This window comes from Stegodyphus dumicola, chromosome 10, assembly GCF_044657685.1.
Source record: "Stegodyphus dumicola isolate Sdum_Otavi_A_Nest chromosome 10, ASM4465768v1".
NCBI lineage: Eukaryota > Metazoa > Arthropoda > Arachnida > Araneae > Eresidae > Stegodyphus > Stegodyphus dumicola.
The window spans coordinates 44902700-44923420 of NC_140777.1; the positions used below are offsets into that span (position 1 = coordinate 44902700).

Genomic DNA, 20721 nt, shown 5'->3' on the forward strand with positions numbered 1-20721 from the left:
CATAAGTACAATGGAAAGGACCTGGAAAAATAAAGCAGAAAATATCAGAAACCAATTATATTGTAAGTTCCGAGGAACATAATTAGCCAAATCAAGTATATCACATTAACATGCTTAAGCCATATTACAAAAGACCAGAAATGATTAATATGATAACTGAATGGAAGGAGACTTAGAAATGGACATTCATCATTTACCTTCCAACCCAAGTATATTAAATTTCTCGGACATCATAGAGGAGAATGAACTCGAGAAAAGTTTGAAACCCAAGCAAATAAAAGATTTATGAAAGGTTTTATGGAAATTCTGGTTGTTTTTCAAATACTGGACTAACAAACTTAGTTTGACACAATATTGAGGTATTAAATAACGAACCAATACAAATAAAGCCATGCAGACTGCCGCCTCGACAGATTGAAATTCTCAAAAAGGAAATTCAAAAAATGCTTGATCTTAAAATTATAGAGCCGGGAGAATCTTACCATACATCTTCCATGATTTTGATAGAATCTTCATCAAAGGATCCTTGGCCTTGTATTGATTATCGTAAACTCAGTGCTGTTACTAAAACTGAATACAGTCAAAAGTCATTAATTCGGACACCCATAATCCAAAATGATCTATAATCTGGACCTCAAAGCTACAAACTTCCTGCGCATGCGTCACGTTGACGGCTGAAGACCTTTACGGCTGCGCATGCACATAATACGTTTATGCATGCACGTTTAATGTATAACGGACGGTATAAGCTAAAATTATCTAATTATCTATTTCAGTTAATGTTGCAGATTGCGTTGTTCCTTAATCTTCGAATTGGATCCGGCTTATTATTTTTTGCAGACTGTTAGTGTGATTTTATAAAAGTAAGCTTGAACTTTCAATTATGTCAAATAGAATTTCCGATGCTGGAGCTCCCAAAGGATCTACAAATCGAAAGTATGTTTCGATGTCCATCAAACAAAAAGCGGAATTGCTTCAAAAAATGGATAAACGCATATCCTTTGTTTCTCTAACCATTCCGAAATCTGTTTATCGGTTTCACGCTGCTCTGCGGCATGGGGGGGGGCGCCGCGGTGCGCAATGAATTGGACGTTGATCTGTCAGCACTATCCTTATCTTCAGGGCATATGTTTTTATTTTATTTGGCTTATAATTCCTTACTAAATGTATTATTTCATCTCGATGTACTCCGTCTTTGATATGATTTAAAGCAAATTCCTCGTCATTATAATTCGCTTCCGATAGTAAAGAAAGTGACACAAACATTATTGAGAACGAAAAAATTTCGATTGACAAATTAACTCGGTATTCTCGATACAGCAATTATAGGACTTGAACAGCGGAACTTTGTAACTGAATAAGAAATTAGCAACTTAAACAACTTACATTGAAAGACATGTTTAATAAAGTAAACAAATAAATATTAAGCTTTTTTTTTTTTTTTTTCCCGTAAATTTTGATACCCTTTAGATCATAATTGTTCTTTATTTAATAAATTATGGTTTCATATTTTTAATTTTATAATTTCTGCATGCCATCTTAACAGATTTAAACTGATGATCTATAATCCGGAAAAATCGGTAATCCGGAATCGCCGAAGTCCTGACGAGTCCGGATTAACCACTTTTGACTGTACACTATCCTTTGCCTAATACTGAAGAACGTATCGAAACTGTAGCAAAAGCAAAATATATTACCCTATTAGATTTATCTAGAAGCTACTGGCAAATTCCGTTAACAGAAAGAGCCCAAAGATATGCAATATTTGTAACTAGTTTTGGAAGTTTCAGGCCTCTACGTTTACCCTTAAGATTATAAAATGCTCCATATTTTTTTTAGCAAAGTTATGACTTAAGTTCTGGCTGGATGCGAAGGATTCGCTGTACCATACCTAGATGACATTGCCATTTACTCAGAAAACTGGGAAGATTACCTTAAAAACTTAACTTCTGTTCTAGACAGAATATAGAAAGCAAACTTATGACTAAAACCATCAAAATGTAAATTTGTGCAAGATCAAGTGAGATACCTAGGCCTTGTTGTGGGACAAGGACAACAAATCCTGGATAAAGTAAAGATTCTGGCTGTAAAGGAGTATTCTACACCTAAGGCCAAAACAGAAGTACATGCTTTTTTAGGACTAGTAGGATATTATCACCAGTACATATCGAGATTTTCGGAAATTGCTTCACCATTCACTGACGCTTTGAAGGGGTAACATAAAAAAAGGAAATATACAATGATCTGAAGTATGTGACAAAGCTTTTAAACATTTAAAAGAGTTGCTATGCAAGAAACCTATTCTATATGCTCCCGACTTTGATAAAAGGTTTATTATACAAACCGATGCCTCAGACATTAGCATGGTTATAGCACTATGTCAATTAGATAATGAACAACATGAACATCCTTTCTTGTATATAAGCAAAAAATTTACTAAATTTGAAAAGAATTATTGTACTTCTGAAAGGAGTGCGCTGCCATCATCTATGCTATCAAGAAACTGCATTTTTATCTGGATGGTCAGCAAGAATTCTTGATCCAAAATGATCATAACCCTTTGGTCTGGCTACAATCCAATGCCAAATGTAACTCTAGATTGATGCACTGGGCACTTTCATTACAACCTTATAATTTTAAGGTCATTCATTGCAAAGGATCTTTGCACAAGAACGTAGATGTTCTGAGTAGAATGAAGTAATACAATAACTCTTAGTTTGTGTAACCAAGTTTAAAATTTATTTTATTATTTAATAATGGAATGATCTATAATCTGGACTTCAAAGCCACAAACTTTTTTTTTTCCATTGCTTTACGCATGTGCATAATACATTTACGTATGCGCCTTACAGCATGGGCATGCACGTTGAGAGGATGTGTCTCCAGATACGTTAAAAATGCTTGCCATAATTTATGGCCAGCTACAGTATTTCATGGTGAGGACGATGAAGATGATAGCCGCGAATTTGAAGGTTTTCGGACATCGCAAACTAAAGGTGAAATTTTCCAGTTATTGGATTTTGTAAAGAAATAGGGAGGAGCAGTAATAAAAGAAGATGATATAACAGAAGTTTTTCATTGTAACGGCAATGCCCCAATCATCAATCAATTAACAGATGGCGAAATTTGTAGTATGGTTGTAGATCCAGAAAATACCGCTTCTGATAGGTGGAACTTTGTAACTGAACAAGAAATTGTGTCTGTTTATAGAATTAAAGAGAAAGTATTAGCACAAAAAACGAAGCAACATAAACAACTTACATTGAAAGATATGTTTAATAAAGTAAACAAATAAATATTAAGCTTTTTAAGCTTTTTTTTTTTTTTTTTTTTTTTGTGTGTGTGTGTGTGTGTGTGTGTGTAAATTTTGATACCCTTTAGATCATAATTGCTCTTTATTTCATAAATTACGGTTTCATATTTTTAATTGTATAATTTCTGCATGCCATCTTACCAGATATAAATTGAAGATCTAACAATCTGGAAACACCCCTAATCCGGAATTGCTGAAGTCCCTACTAGTCCGGATTACGAACTTTGTACTGTATATGCTCAATTGATGTATTTGAACGTTCTTCATTTTCTTTCTATTTAAATGTGGTGTAAAAGTATTTGTTGAAAACTTAAAATTTTGGTTTAAAGTTTGGAACTTATGGGAGAAATTACCTTCTATTAAAATAATTGAAAAGGCCGAGCTCATAAACTTTCACATTTTATAGAATTTTTCCCTTCGGAAAAAGTCTCTCTGTTGGAGGAGAGGTTGTAACAGCTTTAATATCGTTATTAATCTCTTGTTCATTTGAACTAGATGAATAATAAACAATGTACAACAACATACTAGCAGTATCGAAACGCATGCATTTTCTCACACGAAGCATGTAATTTTTTTTTTTTAAATATGTATACAGTACAAAGTTCGTAATCCAAACTCATCGGGACTTTGGCCATTCCGGATTATAGATCATCAATTTAAATCTGGTAAGATGGCATACAGAAATTATACAATTAAAAATATGAAATCATAATTTATGAAATAAAGAACAATTATGATCTAAAGGGTATCAAAATTTACAAAAAAAAAAAGCTTAATATTTATTTGTTTACTTTATTAAACATTTCTTTCAATGTAAGTCGTTTAAGATGCTTCCACAAAAAATTCAAAAAATTCCTTTTTCTTGTGTCATATATAGTGGACTTTCCAATGCCATACTTCTTGCATAGTTTTGAGATGGCCCTTATCCATTTTTTGCAGCAATTCCACTTTTTGTTTAATGGACATCGAAACATGCTTTCGCTTTGTAGATCCTTTGGAAGCTCCAGAATTGGAAACTCTTTTTGACATAATCGAAAGTTCAAGCTTAATTTTTATAAAATTGTTCTAACAGTCTGCAAAAAATAATAATCCAGATCCAATTAGAAGATTAAAGAACAGCACAATCTGCAACATTAACTGAAATGCCTTAGATAATTTTAGCCTAGCTTATACCGTTCATTATACATTAAACGTGCATGCGTAAACGCATATGCGCATAATGCATTTGTAGCTGAGGTCCGTATTATGGATGCCCGGATGACAGACTTTGTACTGTATATACTTTTTCTTCACTTGTTTGTATGTCGCCATTTTCTTGAGTGTAAAATAAAAGTTAATGCTGTGTTCCATCATTGGGGTTTACTTCAAATTGTTAAAGTAGTATCACATTAGGAACACTAAACTATCTTATAAAGGTGGTGAGAGTTTGAACAGATTGTTTCCCTTTTGTGAATGTTCTAATCCACTTACTGAGTTATGTGCTTTGGGTCGGGAGACTTCATGGGATGAGAAGTGGCACATTGATAAGGGTAACAGTGCAATTCAAACTTCTGGGAATATGGGAGTAAAATAGGGAAGGGGATAAAGATTTTCCGAGCTGCTGTAATTTAGACACAGAAGCCTGAAAAATTAGAAAACTGGGGATATAAGAAATAAAGCAATAAAATGAAGGATGAAGAGAATGGGAGATTTTGGTAAATCATAAAGACATGAAATGTTAGATAACTGGTGAATCATTAAATGTTATACAGAACAATTTTGGTCTCATTCTTTAGCTAATAGCACCATAACCATATCCCAGTGTTGCTATAGTACGGTTACTGAATTTTTATTATTGTAAAAAGAAAAAAAAAAATTCTGAAAATTCAGCCACATACGTTTGAATTTGTTTAACACACAATTTCTTACATAGGTAGAAGTTGTGGAGGTATTTTTCCGTTTTGCCGGCGCAGGTGATAAAGTTGCCAATAATGGTACAACTGATGCCAAATGGAATATCTTCACTGGTAACCTTTTACGTCTCAGTTTCAAAACAAGTTGCAGCCATTTCTTATTAGATTGATTGGTGCTTTCAATACTGGCAAACAATTACATAGAATTTTTACCAGATAGTACAATTTTATTCCCTAAGGCCATTCACGGTAATTAAGTCAATTAGAATGCAATCACACTGCTCACCCAAAGGCGAAAATATAGAAAAGGCAAAGTCAAGGGTTAAATTCATCAATTCTAATTAGAATACACTAGCGAAGTAAAAGCGCTGCAGTTTTACATAATTTCTGAGTAAGCTATTCGTACGAGTTTAAATGCAAGAATTGAAATAATTCTTGCATTTAAACTTGTATTCCATATTAAGATTTAACTTGAAATTAATGTAGATAATTACTGAGAGAATTAGATTTTGGTAACGTAGTTTACGGGAGATGAGATCACTTGGGGTCACGTGATATGAACCGCCGAATCAGCTTGTTGAACCATGAAAGCATAATAAATTCTTAAATTAATGTTTTTTCACAAATGTATTGTCTTTATTTATTTGCTTTTTACAAAATTTTAAATGATATTCAAATGTTTATTCCTTCAAAATAAAAAAAATTCTTAGAACTAACATTTGTTAACATTTTTTATGTGTATACTGTATGTTCTCGCCAATGAAGTCTGCTTGGTGAGATTTGTGCTGGCTAAATGGAAAAGTACTGTTGTGGATATATCATCTACAGTCAGTGATTTGCCAGAAGGTATAGTTTTTGCCCCATATGCCTTTGTAATTTCACAGTTTCTAATTCAGTGCAGTGATTTCAATATAGACATTTTACCTTGAAGAGTTTTATTGCTTCTTCATACTTCAAGTTTGGTGTTAAGTTTTCATTTAATGTGTCAATTTTGCTGTTATATTGGTATGCTGTTTTTAATATTATTACAGTGAAATAATCTTCATAAAAAATCATGGATATGAGCTTTAATTTATGCATATGCTACTTTTGTTGCACAACTCTGCCTGGTGATAGTTACAAACTTTTTTAATCCTGTATGTAAATGTCAGAAATTTATACCTGCAGTAATTAAAGCATGAACAATGTCTTGATTACTTTCTTTTTAGGTAATATAATGACACTTTCCTATAGCATAGGACTGACAACTGGTTCTGGTGTAGCATATTTGATTGATTTTTTCTTGGGCCCACCACTTCTACATCCTTGTCTTGAGCCATTTGCTTCAGATAACATGCCAGCATCTGATAATATAACATCATTGCCATTAAATATTACATCTTCTAATTCAGATGTCTTGTGGAACATTACTGTACCTCTAAACAATACTGGCACAAACACCAGTATGTGGTGATTTATTTATTTATTAATGTGTTATGTAAAAGAAATTGTGAAAGTAGTATATTTGTGTCATTGTAAAGCTGTCGATATAAGTAAATAAGTACAATATTTCTGTTAGCTGTTTAAACCCTCTAACTGGCAAGGCCATATATATATCTATGGCTTGGAATATTTTCTGTGATATCTATAAGAATGTACATATATGTGCATATTAAAATATGTCAAAGAAATTAAGCCAATATATTAAAAGTACACAAATCCAGGTATAAAACACCAGGAGAATTTTTACATTATAATCAAGAAAATAATGCTTTCTTGTAGTAGTTTTGGGAAATTTGTGTTTTCTTAGCAAAAACTCTGGCCGGTCAGAGGGTTAATCATATTAATTGCAGTTCTAATCATGGCTGTTTAACCGTATTAATTACAATTCTAATCATTCTTTTTGGTTATTGACTATAAATCTGCTTATGTATTATACGATTTAACTCTTAGTTTTCTATATTCACTTTATTTTCCTGTAAAGGAATTTTAACTGGTTGAAGCCATCTAGAGCTAGAATCTTAATTTTTTTATTTTATGTGATGAGATCAGATTTCTGATCCATTTATGATTGTAATTAGGTCAGTCTCATATCCAAACTAACTGGGATCATAAACCATTCATTAATTTAAAATAGCTGAATAATTACTTTTTTCTTGCAGACCATTAAATATGTATATCAGAAATTAAATTAATGATAAACAAAGCAGTCAACTAGGAAGAAGTAAGTACATTTGTACTAAAAGGAAGAATTTAGCGTAATGTGCTGCTAAATTTAAATGTAGTTTAAAAGTAAGGAGAGATCCAACTCATCAGTAAGAAGACATAATTCCACCAAGTAATGTAATACATGATAAACAGCAATGTAAGAAACTAAGAATCTAAGACAATTATCTTAATGCAGAAATTAAAATTTAAGAAAGTAAATAAGCAGAGATTAATCATCCTTGGTTGAAGCCTCAAAACAGAACTTGTCAAGGGAAAAGTGTTTTGAAACTCCATATCCATTCGATTAATTAGATAGTCAAGACAAATTTCATTCTGACTAATTCACTGAGACTCTGAAGCATAACTCCTAATCAATTAATCAATGAATTAGTAGAATTAAGAGTCTTTTTGATCTGTATCTTTTCCCCCATTTCTCATAGGTTTCCAACACAAAATGTTAAATTAACATATAAATATATATATGTGTATGTGTTAATTTAATATAGTCGGTTTCTTACGTCTTAAATCTAACTCATAATTTATTATGTGATAGTTGTAGGAAGGCTGAAATAGTTCGAAACTGAAAATAAATTAAACATTTTTCTCATATTTTGAGTTAAAAACAGTGGAACTGGGAATACTTTTTTTTTTTTTAAATTATTATCATCTATCAAAGAAAGTTTTAGTATTCAATTGTGCAACCTTTAGCCCCTGTAATAGCCTCAAAGGATTGACTCTACCAAGTTTTAGTATGAGAATAAAATATAAGTAAAACACTGAATATATTTTATCACATCCTTCTTGCAGGACATGTGCCAGATGGTCTTTTGCTGCCTATTTCATATTTTCTTGTTAAAACCAGTAATGTAACTGATATAGTAAATGCTACCAAAAAGGGAACAAAAGTTATATGCAAGATATCAGTATCATACTGCTTCTCCCCACAGTATATGTTTACAAAATATAACAAAATCAGACTTTTTCAAGAAAAATTTATCTGCACATCTAATAAAAATTGACTTCTATAACCAGAGGGCCATGTAAGCTTTACATTTAACCAAGCAAATTTAATTACAATAAAAACACTACATGGAAGAATTACATGTCAAAAGTAATAAAAGTAACATAAAGCAATTACTCTTGGATAAGAGGAAAAGTTATGTCCATGCAAAAATCTGTCGAATCTTTTTTAACTAACGGTTGAGATGTTAGACGTTTCAATTTTTGTTGACTGTTGCCATTTAGCGTTAGGTTATAGACTCCCCCTCAGGCTCTGATGACGTCTCGAGGAAGAGTCTGCAAGATATTTCACATTCATCTCTATGAAGAATAAACCGGGAATCTTTTGGTGTCGAGTTTGAAATTATTGATTTAACTGCACAGAATCAGGATGATTCTCCAAAACATCAATGAATCGGGATGATTCGTCTAAAACTGGATGGAATCAGGATGATTTTCCAAATCATCAAGGAATAGGTTTCCTAAAACTTCACTAAATAGGGATGATTCATGGAATCAGGACGATTCCCTGAAACATCACTGAATCGGGATGATTCATTTAACATAGAATCAGTATGATTCTTGAAAGGTTCATTATAAGGGGTTGAATCTTTCCCGGTTTGAAGCGACCCTTGAATTCTAAAAGTAAGCTTTCTCCCTTCCAAATCGCAATATCAGATCCACCCTACTGTAAAAGGAACTTTGAAATTAAAAATTTTGAAAATCTCAGAATAGATCGAAGGCAACTTGACAGCACCTGTGGAATTACTATTTTGTTTATATTCATTACTTTTGCTAGACGACTGCACTTAATGCAACACATTTTTGAGCCACTTATTTTCCTTTTCTAAATTTGAATTTTGTTTTTTATTTTCTCATAATTCTATGAGAATATTAAAAAGTTCACTAGAACAATCATCTCTTGTAGAACCAGAGCCTTTCTGTTTTTAAACCGTTTCCTCCACTTCATCATCAAGGTCTTATTTTTCTTCTTCCAAGCCTCTGATGCATTGCTCCATTTTTTAATGACATATTTTCAGTCATTTCCTTCTGTTGATCCATTTCTTTTTTATTCTCAAATATTATTTCTTTTTATTTAGAAAATTAAACATGCTCTCACTCTAAACTATCATAATCAATTTAACTTTACATAAAATACAATTTGTACTTACTGCATGATTGCTTTACAGTAAGCTCAAGAACATTGGATTAATCCTTCACTGCCAGGGTGGCTGTTAATTTTCAGATTGTCAAAAATCTAAATTTTCCATATCACCAGGGTGATGATTTTCTTCTTTTAACGCAAGTAAAGCTCGAAGAAAAAATTGCGCTCGGCTTTCGGTAATAAGTTTTAAATTTTTTAGGCTTCGGGCCCACCGTTGGGCTGCCAGTTTATAACCAGAGGGCCATGTAAACTTTACATTTAACCAAGCAAATTTAATTATAATAAAAACACTACGTGGAAGAATTACATGTCAAAAGTAATAAAAGTAACATAAAGCAATTACTCTTGGATAAGAGGAAAAGTTATGTCCATGCAAAAATCTGTCGAATCTTTTTTAACTAACAGTTGAGATGTTAGATGTTTCAATTTTTGTTGATTGTTGCCATTTAGCGTTAGGTTATACTTCAAAGATGCTCTTTTCCCCCCCTCCCCCCAGTATAATTAATTTTGTTTGCATCTTTAAGTAGTATTTTTCATTTATCTTTAATGCTTTACTTGCTTTTAATATCTCAGAGTTATTTTGTTTATGAAGCATTAATAGCATGCAGTCCATTTTTAAATTACCATTATTTATCAGAAAATCATTTTCCCCCAGTTTCATTTTACATGCAGAATGCCATCTGTGTTTTATTTATTTTTAATTTTTTGATAAAACTCATATTTAAATGTGTTCATGTGTTGAACCTTATATTAACAGATACAAGATAGTAACAGATACAACATAATAGAATAGAAATAATGAAAATATATCTTAAATTTTCCCACTTGTGACCTTTAAATTTAAGAAATGAAAGAGATATTTATTTAAAAAGAATTGGTTTAATTTTTTTTTAAAATTTACATCATTCTTATGCAAAAATAATATAGGTGATATTGATCTCTATTATTAAAGAATGAAGAACCGGAACAGCTTCAGTATAGCCCACCTTGAAAGTTGGGCGTGTTTTTTTTAGGGGGTGCCAAAGCGTGTGATATATGTTGTTTTGGAAAATGGTTACAATCGAGATTTTTGACGAAACTTCGTGTTTCCAAAATGGCGGCCATCTTGATTTCACCAGAAATTGTGGATAATAGAAATAAATTTACGACTATTATACACGATTTTAAAAGAAAAAAAATATGAAGTAATGATTAATGAAAATGATTAAGTTTAAAAGGATGTAATTTTAAAAACAATGATAGAAAATCTACCCTTTGCTTGGCTTTCCCAAATGTAAGATACCTTTGCATGGTATCTTACATTTTTCACAACAAACTTTATCCATCAAAGATCCTCTAAAAAGTTCATACTCTCTTGTTAATTCATACATAAAATATCTGTTTGGAATGCCTGGCTTTCCCAAACTTTTATGCTTGTCTGAAATCTCCCACCTTAAATTTTCCTTTAAAAATCTCCTGATACTTAATTACAACATCACTAACAGAAGGTTTAGAGCAATCCATAACTAAATGCAAAAATCTTATCTCCAAAACAGTATTCTCCACAATATCTGAGCATTAAACAATCACCCAAAATAGTGTTACGAATTTTGTGTTTAGATAGTTAATTTTAGTAGAATTCTAATTAAAAATGTTTATTCCTCCCCTTGCAATGCAGTGCGAGACAAATTTTAAGAAAAGTAAGAATACAGGGGCATGTGCATTTAAAATGGATATAGTATTTAAAATGGAGATCATAAATGGATATGGAGTAAATGGATATCTCGGTAATTTGTATTCAAATTGAATAAATGTAATTGACCCCTATGTTAGCTATAACCGTAATTCCATCCTCTTTAGAAATCAGAAATTTACGGTTGTTTACATTACGTTTGCTGGTCTGTGTGGGTTACCACATGCTTGTAAACTGGTGTGGGTTGCCACATCATATCATTTATCGCCATTCTTGGCAATATTTTTTGGTTAAAATTCTGTGTGGGCTATACTAAAGCTGTTTCGAAGAACCTATTACTTTCCTAACATTGTATAAAAATGGCTGCACCTCAAAGCTTGCATTTTGAATTTTTAATGTATTTTTTATTTATTTCATATGTTGTGTAAATTTAAGGAATTTTTTTGTTAGCAAACTCATCAAGTTAAAAACGACACTGTTTGAAATTAAACATTTTTATCTCCAGATCACCAGACTGTTGCCATTCCACAAAATTTAAGGTATTTTTATCTTTCAATTTTAATCAACAAAATCTGCTTTTTAAAAGCAATGTGTTGCTATTCCCTAAAATAAAATATTTTATCTTCCATGCACCAGTATATTACCATTCAATAAAGAGTAAGCCATTTAACTTTCAGATTTAATCTGCTTATTATTGATTAACAAACTGAATGATTTAAAAGAAATAAACACAGTTCTCAGGAATATTTTTTCTTCTTTTTAATCTGATTGATTTTAATAAAAATGCATTTAAATGAGATGCCTAATTAGAAGTATTAAATATTTTTAAGAAATTGCACTAGCTGAACTGATTAAAATTATTTTATATATTTTGGTTTTTTTTTTTAAGGAACTATTTTAGATGGCTGGCTGCACAGGCAGCTAGTTTAAAAGAAAGAAGTAATGTTATTTCTTTCCAAATGTACATAATTCTTATTTTTGATCGTTTCTGAATGATAGGCATGTAATATTTAGGTATATATATATATATATATATATATATATTTAATTTCTCTATGTGTTTGCTTTGTAAAATGAATGCAATCCATTATATGAATAATATATTAAACTTGACTACTACTTTTAATTTTCGGAAGAAGACGGTTCATTATCTTCTGGCTCTTGTTATATTCAATTGAATTATATTTTATTTCTTACTGGTGTTACTGAGATGGTCAAAAGTTATGATAAAATTATGTACAGAATGTGCTGATTTAGTTGCATAAATTTACTTTTATGCTTTGTTAAGATTTAAAGCTGTACTTTGAGTTTAGCCATCATCATTATTATTACAATGAAACTGTTACAGCCATTGGTTAGTGATGTAACTATCATTTGCTACCTTTTGTGTTCTACTTAACTATGATTATATGTTGATAAATATTCTCAATTGAAGATTTATGTGATGTTAAAAAGGGGAAGAATGTATTTATGTGAATTGTATGTGTATTTTCATTCATAAATACAAATGTAGTACTAAATAATAGGTAGTAGGTTTTTGAGTAATAATAACCTAATGAATGTTTTTAATGTTTTCTTATAGAAAAAGGAAAATAAAATATGTAAAAGTGAGCTTGGGATCTATTTTATTGACTAATGCTTAGAAACTTTCTTGTTAAGTTATGGTATTATAACATAACTCTGAATGGTAGTATATTAACATAAGTTGAACATACTTGTTATTTGTATACAATTTTTATTTGTGATATTTTTTAGATTTATAGAGAGTATATGATATTTGCTTTTAATGCTTTTGAGTGTTGTTTAATTAAAAAAAGCTGAAAAACTAAACATTGGTCATTTTGTAAAGAAATATTTTATTGCTTTGAATAAGTATATTCTGTGCCCTAAAATCAACTCTTACAACTTTATTAATATGCATTTTCATATTAACTATTGCTGCATTATGGTACAGAATAGTTTTTAAAAATCTTCAAGTAAATGAAAAAATGTGTAAAAATTTTCTATCTGAGCAAGATATGTTTCATCAAAAATGAGAATGTTACATTTCTAATGTGCAAGAATAATTAAGCAATGACATTCCAGTGTATGCCAAAATATATTTCTCTTTTTTTGTAAGAATCTTATGTGATAACTGTTGCATACGTTAAAGTGTAATTTTCTGTTTAGATGTCATTTTGCTGCCTTAGAATCTTATATTTTCTCTGTTTTGTTATTTTTGTGTTTTTCTTGAATTCTTTGTTCTTTTAGATGCATTATTACATGTTTGAAAAAAGTGAGCAATGACGTCATTATTAATCATCTATCAATTATCGCTATTATTAAGCTTTAATCCAAGGCGGTGGACTGATCGAATTAATTGTGTTTCCGCCATTCCTCTTTCCGAATTTTTTCAAAATTCTTCCTATTCCCGCGAAATCGGAGAGTACAGTCCCCCTCCCACAGCTTTTCAGGAGATGCCACGATGAGTCATTAAAAAGAGATGGGCAGTTTCTTTGTGAATAAGTTAGTCTTTTTTAGACTGACGTGTCTTTAGGCTCCTCTCGAAATCTTTAGTTTCATTCTATTTGAAATTCTGTTAGAATATTAGCTGTTATTTTCACAGCTTATGTTAACACATTAAAGGCGGGAGTAGTAGTACTACGATTTATCTCGACTGTAGCTTAAAGGCAGGAGTCGTAGTACTACGATTTATCTCGACTGTAGCTTAAAGGCGGGAGTCGTAGTAATACAATTTATCTCGACTGTAGCTTGCGCATTTAATCTCGACTGTAGCTAGCGCATGGATTGCGCAATGTGGTTTGGAACCACATTGTGCTATCCATGCGCCACTTTATATTTGTATTTAGCATGTTTTGTGGTTTGAAGCTGTTCGGTTGTTCAAATTCTACTTACAGTAAATTTTGAAATCATTCAATATGGTTTCACGTGAAAATAAAGATATATATGCAGACGATTTGATGTTTATTGAAGAGCCACAACCTGGTACATCGAACTCGGCACCACGGGCTCCACGATCTAAAATTGGTCCGCCTGGCCGTCTTTCGCTAGACATCAAAAAGCACAAATTAATTCGGATAGAAAATAAAGACAAAAAGTTATATGCCCAGCGAAACTGCGTAATTTGTGCGGCACATAAAAAAAAGAAAGTTGACTTGCTTCAAATGCGAGTTTTGCAATGCACCTCTTCACCGTGGTCAGTGTTATCAACATTATCACACTCATAAAAAATACTAGATTCTTCTCATAAATATGTATTTTAAAACATTTTTTGTAATTAGTGTTTAGTTCTTTTTGAATATTTCTTGTAGTTTTAGGAGTTTAAATAAACTTTTTTAAGTCTAAATTTTTTTTTATGATTACACAAAATATTGCCCGCTCTAGAACGAAAAACGAGACGAAGCGGTCTTACCTAGCATACTTTCATCAAGATCCCCCGCCTTTAATGTGTTAATCAATATGGATGTTTTAGACATTATTGAAATTAAAAGGGAAAAAAAAAAAAACCTTTAGCCCTTTATAAAGGTTATCCATATCGAATTCGGAATATAAGTAAGGATAATGTAGTTTATTGGATTTGCGTAAATGAAAGAATTAAAAGCTGCAAAGGCGTAATTAAGATCAAAGAAGAAGTCGTTTTAGAACTTCGTTTCAGAACGAATATTTATTCTGAAAGATTTTATTGTAATTCACTTTTACACAGAATTTCAGAAAAATATTATTGTTACTTTAGGAAACGATCTTTTAGTTCATTACTAAAATCATCACAGAGTTAGAACATCTCTTTCTCTCCTTTTAAATACAGTATTAGCCTCATTCAATCAAAGATCTGAGATCGTAAATATTTTTCGATTATTTCTTTTAAAAATTCGTTTTTTAAATCTAAAAATTTTTGCTTTCCTACATTTTGGGAGAGGCCAAGGCCCAGTCGGGCCCTACCGTGTAACCCTTTTGGAAAGGGGGCTAACGAAGGTTGATGATCTCGCGGAAACAGGAACGTTTCTGACAACCGCTGAAACAGGAAGACACCAACTGATCATTTCAGATTCTTATCACCTTGACTTCATAAGAAGCATTTCGTTTAGCTTTTGAGCGTCCTCAGCTGAAGTTTAATGCTAAGAAACTATGCTAGACAGAGCATTGCGAGGTACTTTCTTTCTCTAGATTTCATATTTTCTTCTAATTTTGGGCCATCAGTCTTGACCATTAAAAAATGATGTTAAAAAAGTCTCAAATCATTGAAAGCAGGATTACTATACAAGTATGTTATGTAAAGTTAACTTTAATTTAGTGACTTATGTAACTTTAGGTAAATAACAATATGATGCAATACTGGCAACAGAAGATGACAAGACAGTTTCCAGCAGATCCTATGCCTATACTGAATTCCCTCTTTCTTCTCCCCTCTTTTTTAAACTAGGTTTTCTTTATAATGTCCCATTTAAAAATTAAAGTTTGTTGTAGTTTTACTAAACGTGTTATTTTACCTGGCCATGATCATGATAAATTGTCATCATGATCAGGTTTCCTATTTATTTAATTTCTTATGTTTGAATTTTTTGCCTACGAACTTTTGAGGAGAAATTTAGTCACACAGTCTTCCTGAAACATCCTATATATCAATCTTATTGCATCTGTTTTATGGTCAGTATAAGTTATTGTATTTTTAATGTATTGTGATCATTTTCCTTGGTTATTTTATTTTTTATGGTGTTTAGAATTTTTAGAATTACTTAGCAGTTTCTTAGTCTAATTATTATATAAATCAAATTGGAAAAGAATCACGTCATATACAATATAAGCAAAACAGCAACCTTTTTCTGCATACATTTTCAATACAACTCTATCAATTTCGAGGGCGATTAGACACAGCTCTCTCTTCTTCAGGAGCACCCCCCCCCACGAAAAAAAAAACTGCTTCTAACGAAGAAGAACCTGCATCTGTTTGCCTTCGAAATGGGTAGAGTTTTACTTAAAATAAGCCCAAATAAGTTTGCTGTTTTGCCTAATTTTAATGTTTATTCAAAGTAATTATTTATACACAAAAAAGCCCATAAATGTGCAGTAAAAAATTTATTATTTTTCTTCCAGTTTTTCTAAATTTGAAGGATGTTGTTTATAATGTAAGAAAACAGTTTTATATATTTAAAAAATATATATAATCATCATATATCCCAATGAATGTAGAGTTCATTGTTTTGTATGTGCCATGTACTACTGTTTGACGTATATTTAACTGAAATAAAGTTCATTAGCAGATCGTGTTTTGCAGTAATCATTTTAATTCACTGTCCTCATCTCACCGCTGTTAAATGATTAAACTGAATACATTATAACTCAAAAAGAAAGAAAACTGTGAAGGAAATTTTTTTGCACAATTTCCAAGACACACACACACACAAAAAAAAAAAAAAAAAAAAAAAAAAAAAAAAAACGAAGTGATGTATAGTAAGCGAAAAATGAAGAAAGGGGCGTTCTGTATATCTCATTGCATTTTATTGATCAACAAAGCTGCTATTTACTATCGTTAAAGAATAAGTTAGAATATATTACTGTGATAAAAAATCATCAGGAAAAATTTCATGCAATTCGAGATTTCAATTTATTAATCAGTATTTATTATATTTCATTGAAAGTACACAAACCCCTTCCAACTGCAATGAATTTATGCCAACTCTTTTATTTCAAAATGGTGACCACAAAGCACCAGTATTAACCATGGAAATAAGAAAAAAGAATATTTTTTAAGGTTTTGTACGCTCTCGCTGAGCTCCAAGTGTAGAAGTTTGCTGTTACACCTCTCTTTTGAGAACTCCCCTTTTTTTGTCGTTTTAACTATGATTTTCTTCGCGCTTACACCGTATACAATTCAACAGCAAAATTACAAAAACTTTAAAAGCAGTATACGTTTAGAATTCCCGATGCAGCGTTAAGTGTTGGCATATATTTTTCTGTTTTTTTCTCCCTCCCCCAGTGTTCTCTCAGTTATATCAATGTTCAGTTTTCTTACTAAGATCGCTTTACAAAATTTTTTCGTCTTTTTATTATTAACGTCTTATGTGTTTATTTATTAAATATCGCTTTCTTAGCGCTTACGCCACATAAAATTCGATTCAACAGCAAAATCCCAAAAATAATTAAAAACAGCATATCTTTAGGATTTCCTATAGACAGTCTTGGGCGCTGGAAATAAGAATATTTTACGTACAGTGTTGCTACTGCTCGGTTTAAAATCATTGAGTGTGTTAATCAAAAATTCGTTAACGTTTTACAGCATATGAAATAGATTAAAAAAACAAATTCAAAATTCGGTCTTCCTGGTGCCAATGTTCGGTGGAAGACTGACTACATTATTCAAAATTCGATGGCTGTAGATACCGTTGTTTTTTCACAGTGCGAGAAACATACGTTCATGCAGATTCTTCATTATTTTATTTCCGTAGATACAATACAGAGCGATAATATTTGGTGGCAACAATTTGAAAAGTAATACGCCGTTTATTGTGATGCCGTTTTGAGACTAATATCTCAAGTCTCTTTTGGGCTAAAAAAAAAATCACACATTAGGTGATCCCAGGTGAATGAAAATTCGCAAAAGATAAAAGCACCGCGTTCTAACGTATTATCATGCTGCAAACTCCATGAGTTATGTCGGATTCCAATTTCAAAACTCGGCTATAAATCCACATTCCTAATACTCATGCCTCAAATAATGTATAAAGTATTAACGCAATTTTTTTTATTTTATGTAATATTAATAATTACAACGTTTATATTTTAAAACATCTAACTACGAATATGAAGACAATTTTCTCGTTGAATTTAAAAGCGTAAGATTACACTCTTCAGTTGCCAGACTTAGAACTGATAAGTTACAAGCATTAAACACGTGGAGTTATACTGACGATAATACGCGTATGTAAATTTACCACTCAGTTTTCTACAAATTATTTCGCCAGAATTCAGATCAACTTTTACGACTTGCTTCATACAAAACCAGAACTTAAATTGCGCCGGAGGCGTTCTCCAGTACCTCTCAGTTTTTTTAAGTAAGTGTAATTCTAGCCGAAGTGCACTTCTTTTATGTAAATAAACTGAAATTTCAGTAGAGAAATTTTGAGTTGGAGCATAAGGCGCCAAAGGGAAGCCAAGCTTTAAGAAGAAGAAGAAAAAAATTCAATTTAATAACAAATAAGCCTTAAAAATCAATTCTAACTTCTGAATGCATGCCTATCTTTTGCTTCCTTTGACGGAGGTTAAGACTTTTAAGAAAAGTAAAGCTCTCCACCTACATATCTAAGGCGTATTCTGCAGGAAGTGCAATGAAGATGCTACTTTGGTAGACGGTTGCAACGATTTTTGGCGATTTACGTTGGCACAATTTTTGGCGCGATTTTTACAATCATCAGCCATCTTGAAAAACGCTGTTTCTACGCATAGTAAAGTATTCGAAACTTAAAAAAAAATAAATAAATAAAAAAAAAATAAAAATAAATAAAAATAATAATAATAAATATCGTTAAAAGTAATGGATTCATTTTTTGTTGAAAATGTTGTTTTTTAAGATGGCAGGCAAGTGTAAATAAATACATTTACTATGAGTATAAAATACTAAAGTAAGGCTATTATTACTTTCATATAGCGAAAAAAAGAATAAAAACACCGCTATAAAAATATTGTGCCAACGTTTAATTACATTAAAATATTACTGAAATTGAATATCGAATTAAAAACCATCCTACCAACATTTAAAAGAATTAGAATATTATTAAATTCAAATACTTTAAAATACATTATATAAACTATAATTAACATTAAAACATATGTGACAATAATTATCTCAGCAATTTTTGAAAATAGTGTATTAATTTTTTTAACAAAAATTGAAGTATACAATTATAAAATAAAAGAAAAATATGTACTTACATTTTTTGAGTAATTTAACCTCTTGTTTATTGATAAGTACCACAAAAAAAATCGAAATCATAATTGAATTGGCTCTTTTAACCATCTTCATCTGTTATCCACATATCTCGCACTTCATTGAAGAAACAATTAGCGCGGTTTCCTCAAATTTAAAATAAATTTCCTCTGACGCTATTAACAATTTCTAAATAAATCTTTGATTAGGAAAGACAGGTTGGCCAAAATAAGGTCTCAAAGGGCAATTTTTTTTATTCCAATACCAATAATTCTTGGTAATTACCAATAACAACATTCGTCTTCGAAACGAAGATATTCATTCCATTTGAAATCTGATGAATTCGAAGAGATGAATAATAAAATTTTAAAATGGCGCGGTAATGCACAAATATTCAGTAACCAATCAGGGAGCTGATTACATCACGCATAAAATTAAAATTATTTAAATAATCATTCATAATAAAATCATTTTTAAAACAAATGCAAAATTAAATTGTATTTTAATATTTAACAGCCATAAATAATGTTTAAAACATTAGATTAAATTTATAGATATTAATAAAACCAATTACTTTTTAAGTAAGGTGACGTCATTGATTACATCATAAACAACATAAAATTCTAGAAAATATTATAAACAACAAAATTTTTATTTCAAATAAAAATGTAAAATTAAATTGATTTTTAATATTTAGAAGCCATAAATAATATTTAAAACACTGAAGTTATGTTAATAAAACGCATTATTTTTTTAAATAAAATGACAACAAAGTATCGGTTACCATAAATAACTTATCCAGCAATGGGTTTACCATAAGTTGTATTACTCACCAAACAATCGCCAAAATCCGTGCAACCGTCTACCAAAGTAGCACCGCAATGAATTCATGAGAACGGATTAAGTTTTCTTCCTCGAAAGTACTAAACGTGATCACCCTGGTCGTGCATGTACACCCCTAGTAACTCACTAAGGAAAGAAAAGCTTTTTGAAACGATGTAAACAAGTATGGAGGAAGAAAATTGTCACCCGTACCTTGTTATGTGGTCGGATTCAGGACAAGTTATTTTTCTTCGTCACATTGATCTTCTAGAATTATAGAGGCAGGGGTTCGCGGTCAGACCGTGTTGAACTATTCTCTCTTTCGTTTCGACGATTCACTTCTGCTTTAAAATTTCCTTTTTATACTGTCATAGTATTTCTAGTATTCCCTGTATTTTCATCAGCGATGTTTCAACAGCTTTACCTTTTTTCATTGGTATGTTGGAAGATTCTTTTCTATCATCTGTATATATGCCATATTGTGTTTCTGTCATCCCTTGATAATGCATTATACAGTGCGTAATCCAGGCTAAAACACCGTCAGAGGCTATGTGAGCTATTTTTTAGTTTTAAGTTGTAATTCCCGTTGAAGCCCTAAATGAGACAAGGTCCGATATTTTATTTTGTTTAACTATTTATCATTCATTTAATCATTTATTAAATTTTTATTTACAATTTATTCAGTTTTTACTTTAAATATTTTAATTATTAATTATTCATTTTTTCTTTCTTCGCGGCCTTCTGTAGGGC

The 20721-nt window shown here is 31.1% G+C and overlaps 1 protein-coding gene across 1 annotated transcript in view; it reads left to right on the plus strand.

The window, feature by feature from the left end:
- The window catches only part of Ent3 (equilibrative nucleoside transporter 3), a 64319-nt gene extending 47827 nt beyond the window's left edge, over window positions 1-16492 (plus strand). Inside the window, exon 7 of the mRNA XM_085824911.1 lies at window positions 6414-16492. Within this exon, the coding sequence (XP_085681037.1) occupies window positions 6414-6658 (245 nt within the window). The 3' untranslated portion in view covers window positions 6659-16492. The remainder of the gene's footprint in view (window positions 1-6413) is intronic.
- The last annotated feature ends 4229 nt before the right edge of the window (window positions 16493-20721 follow it).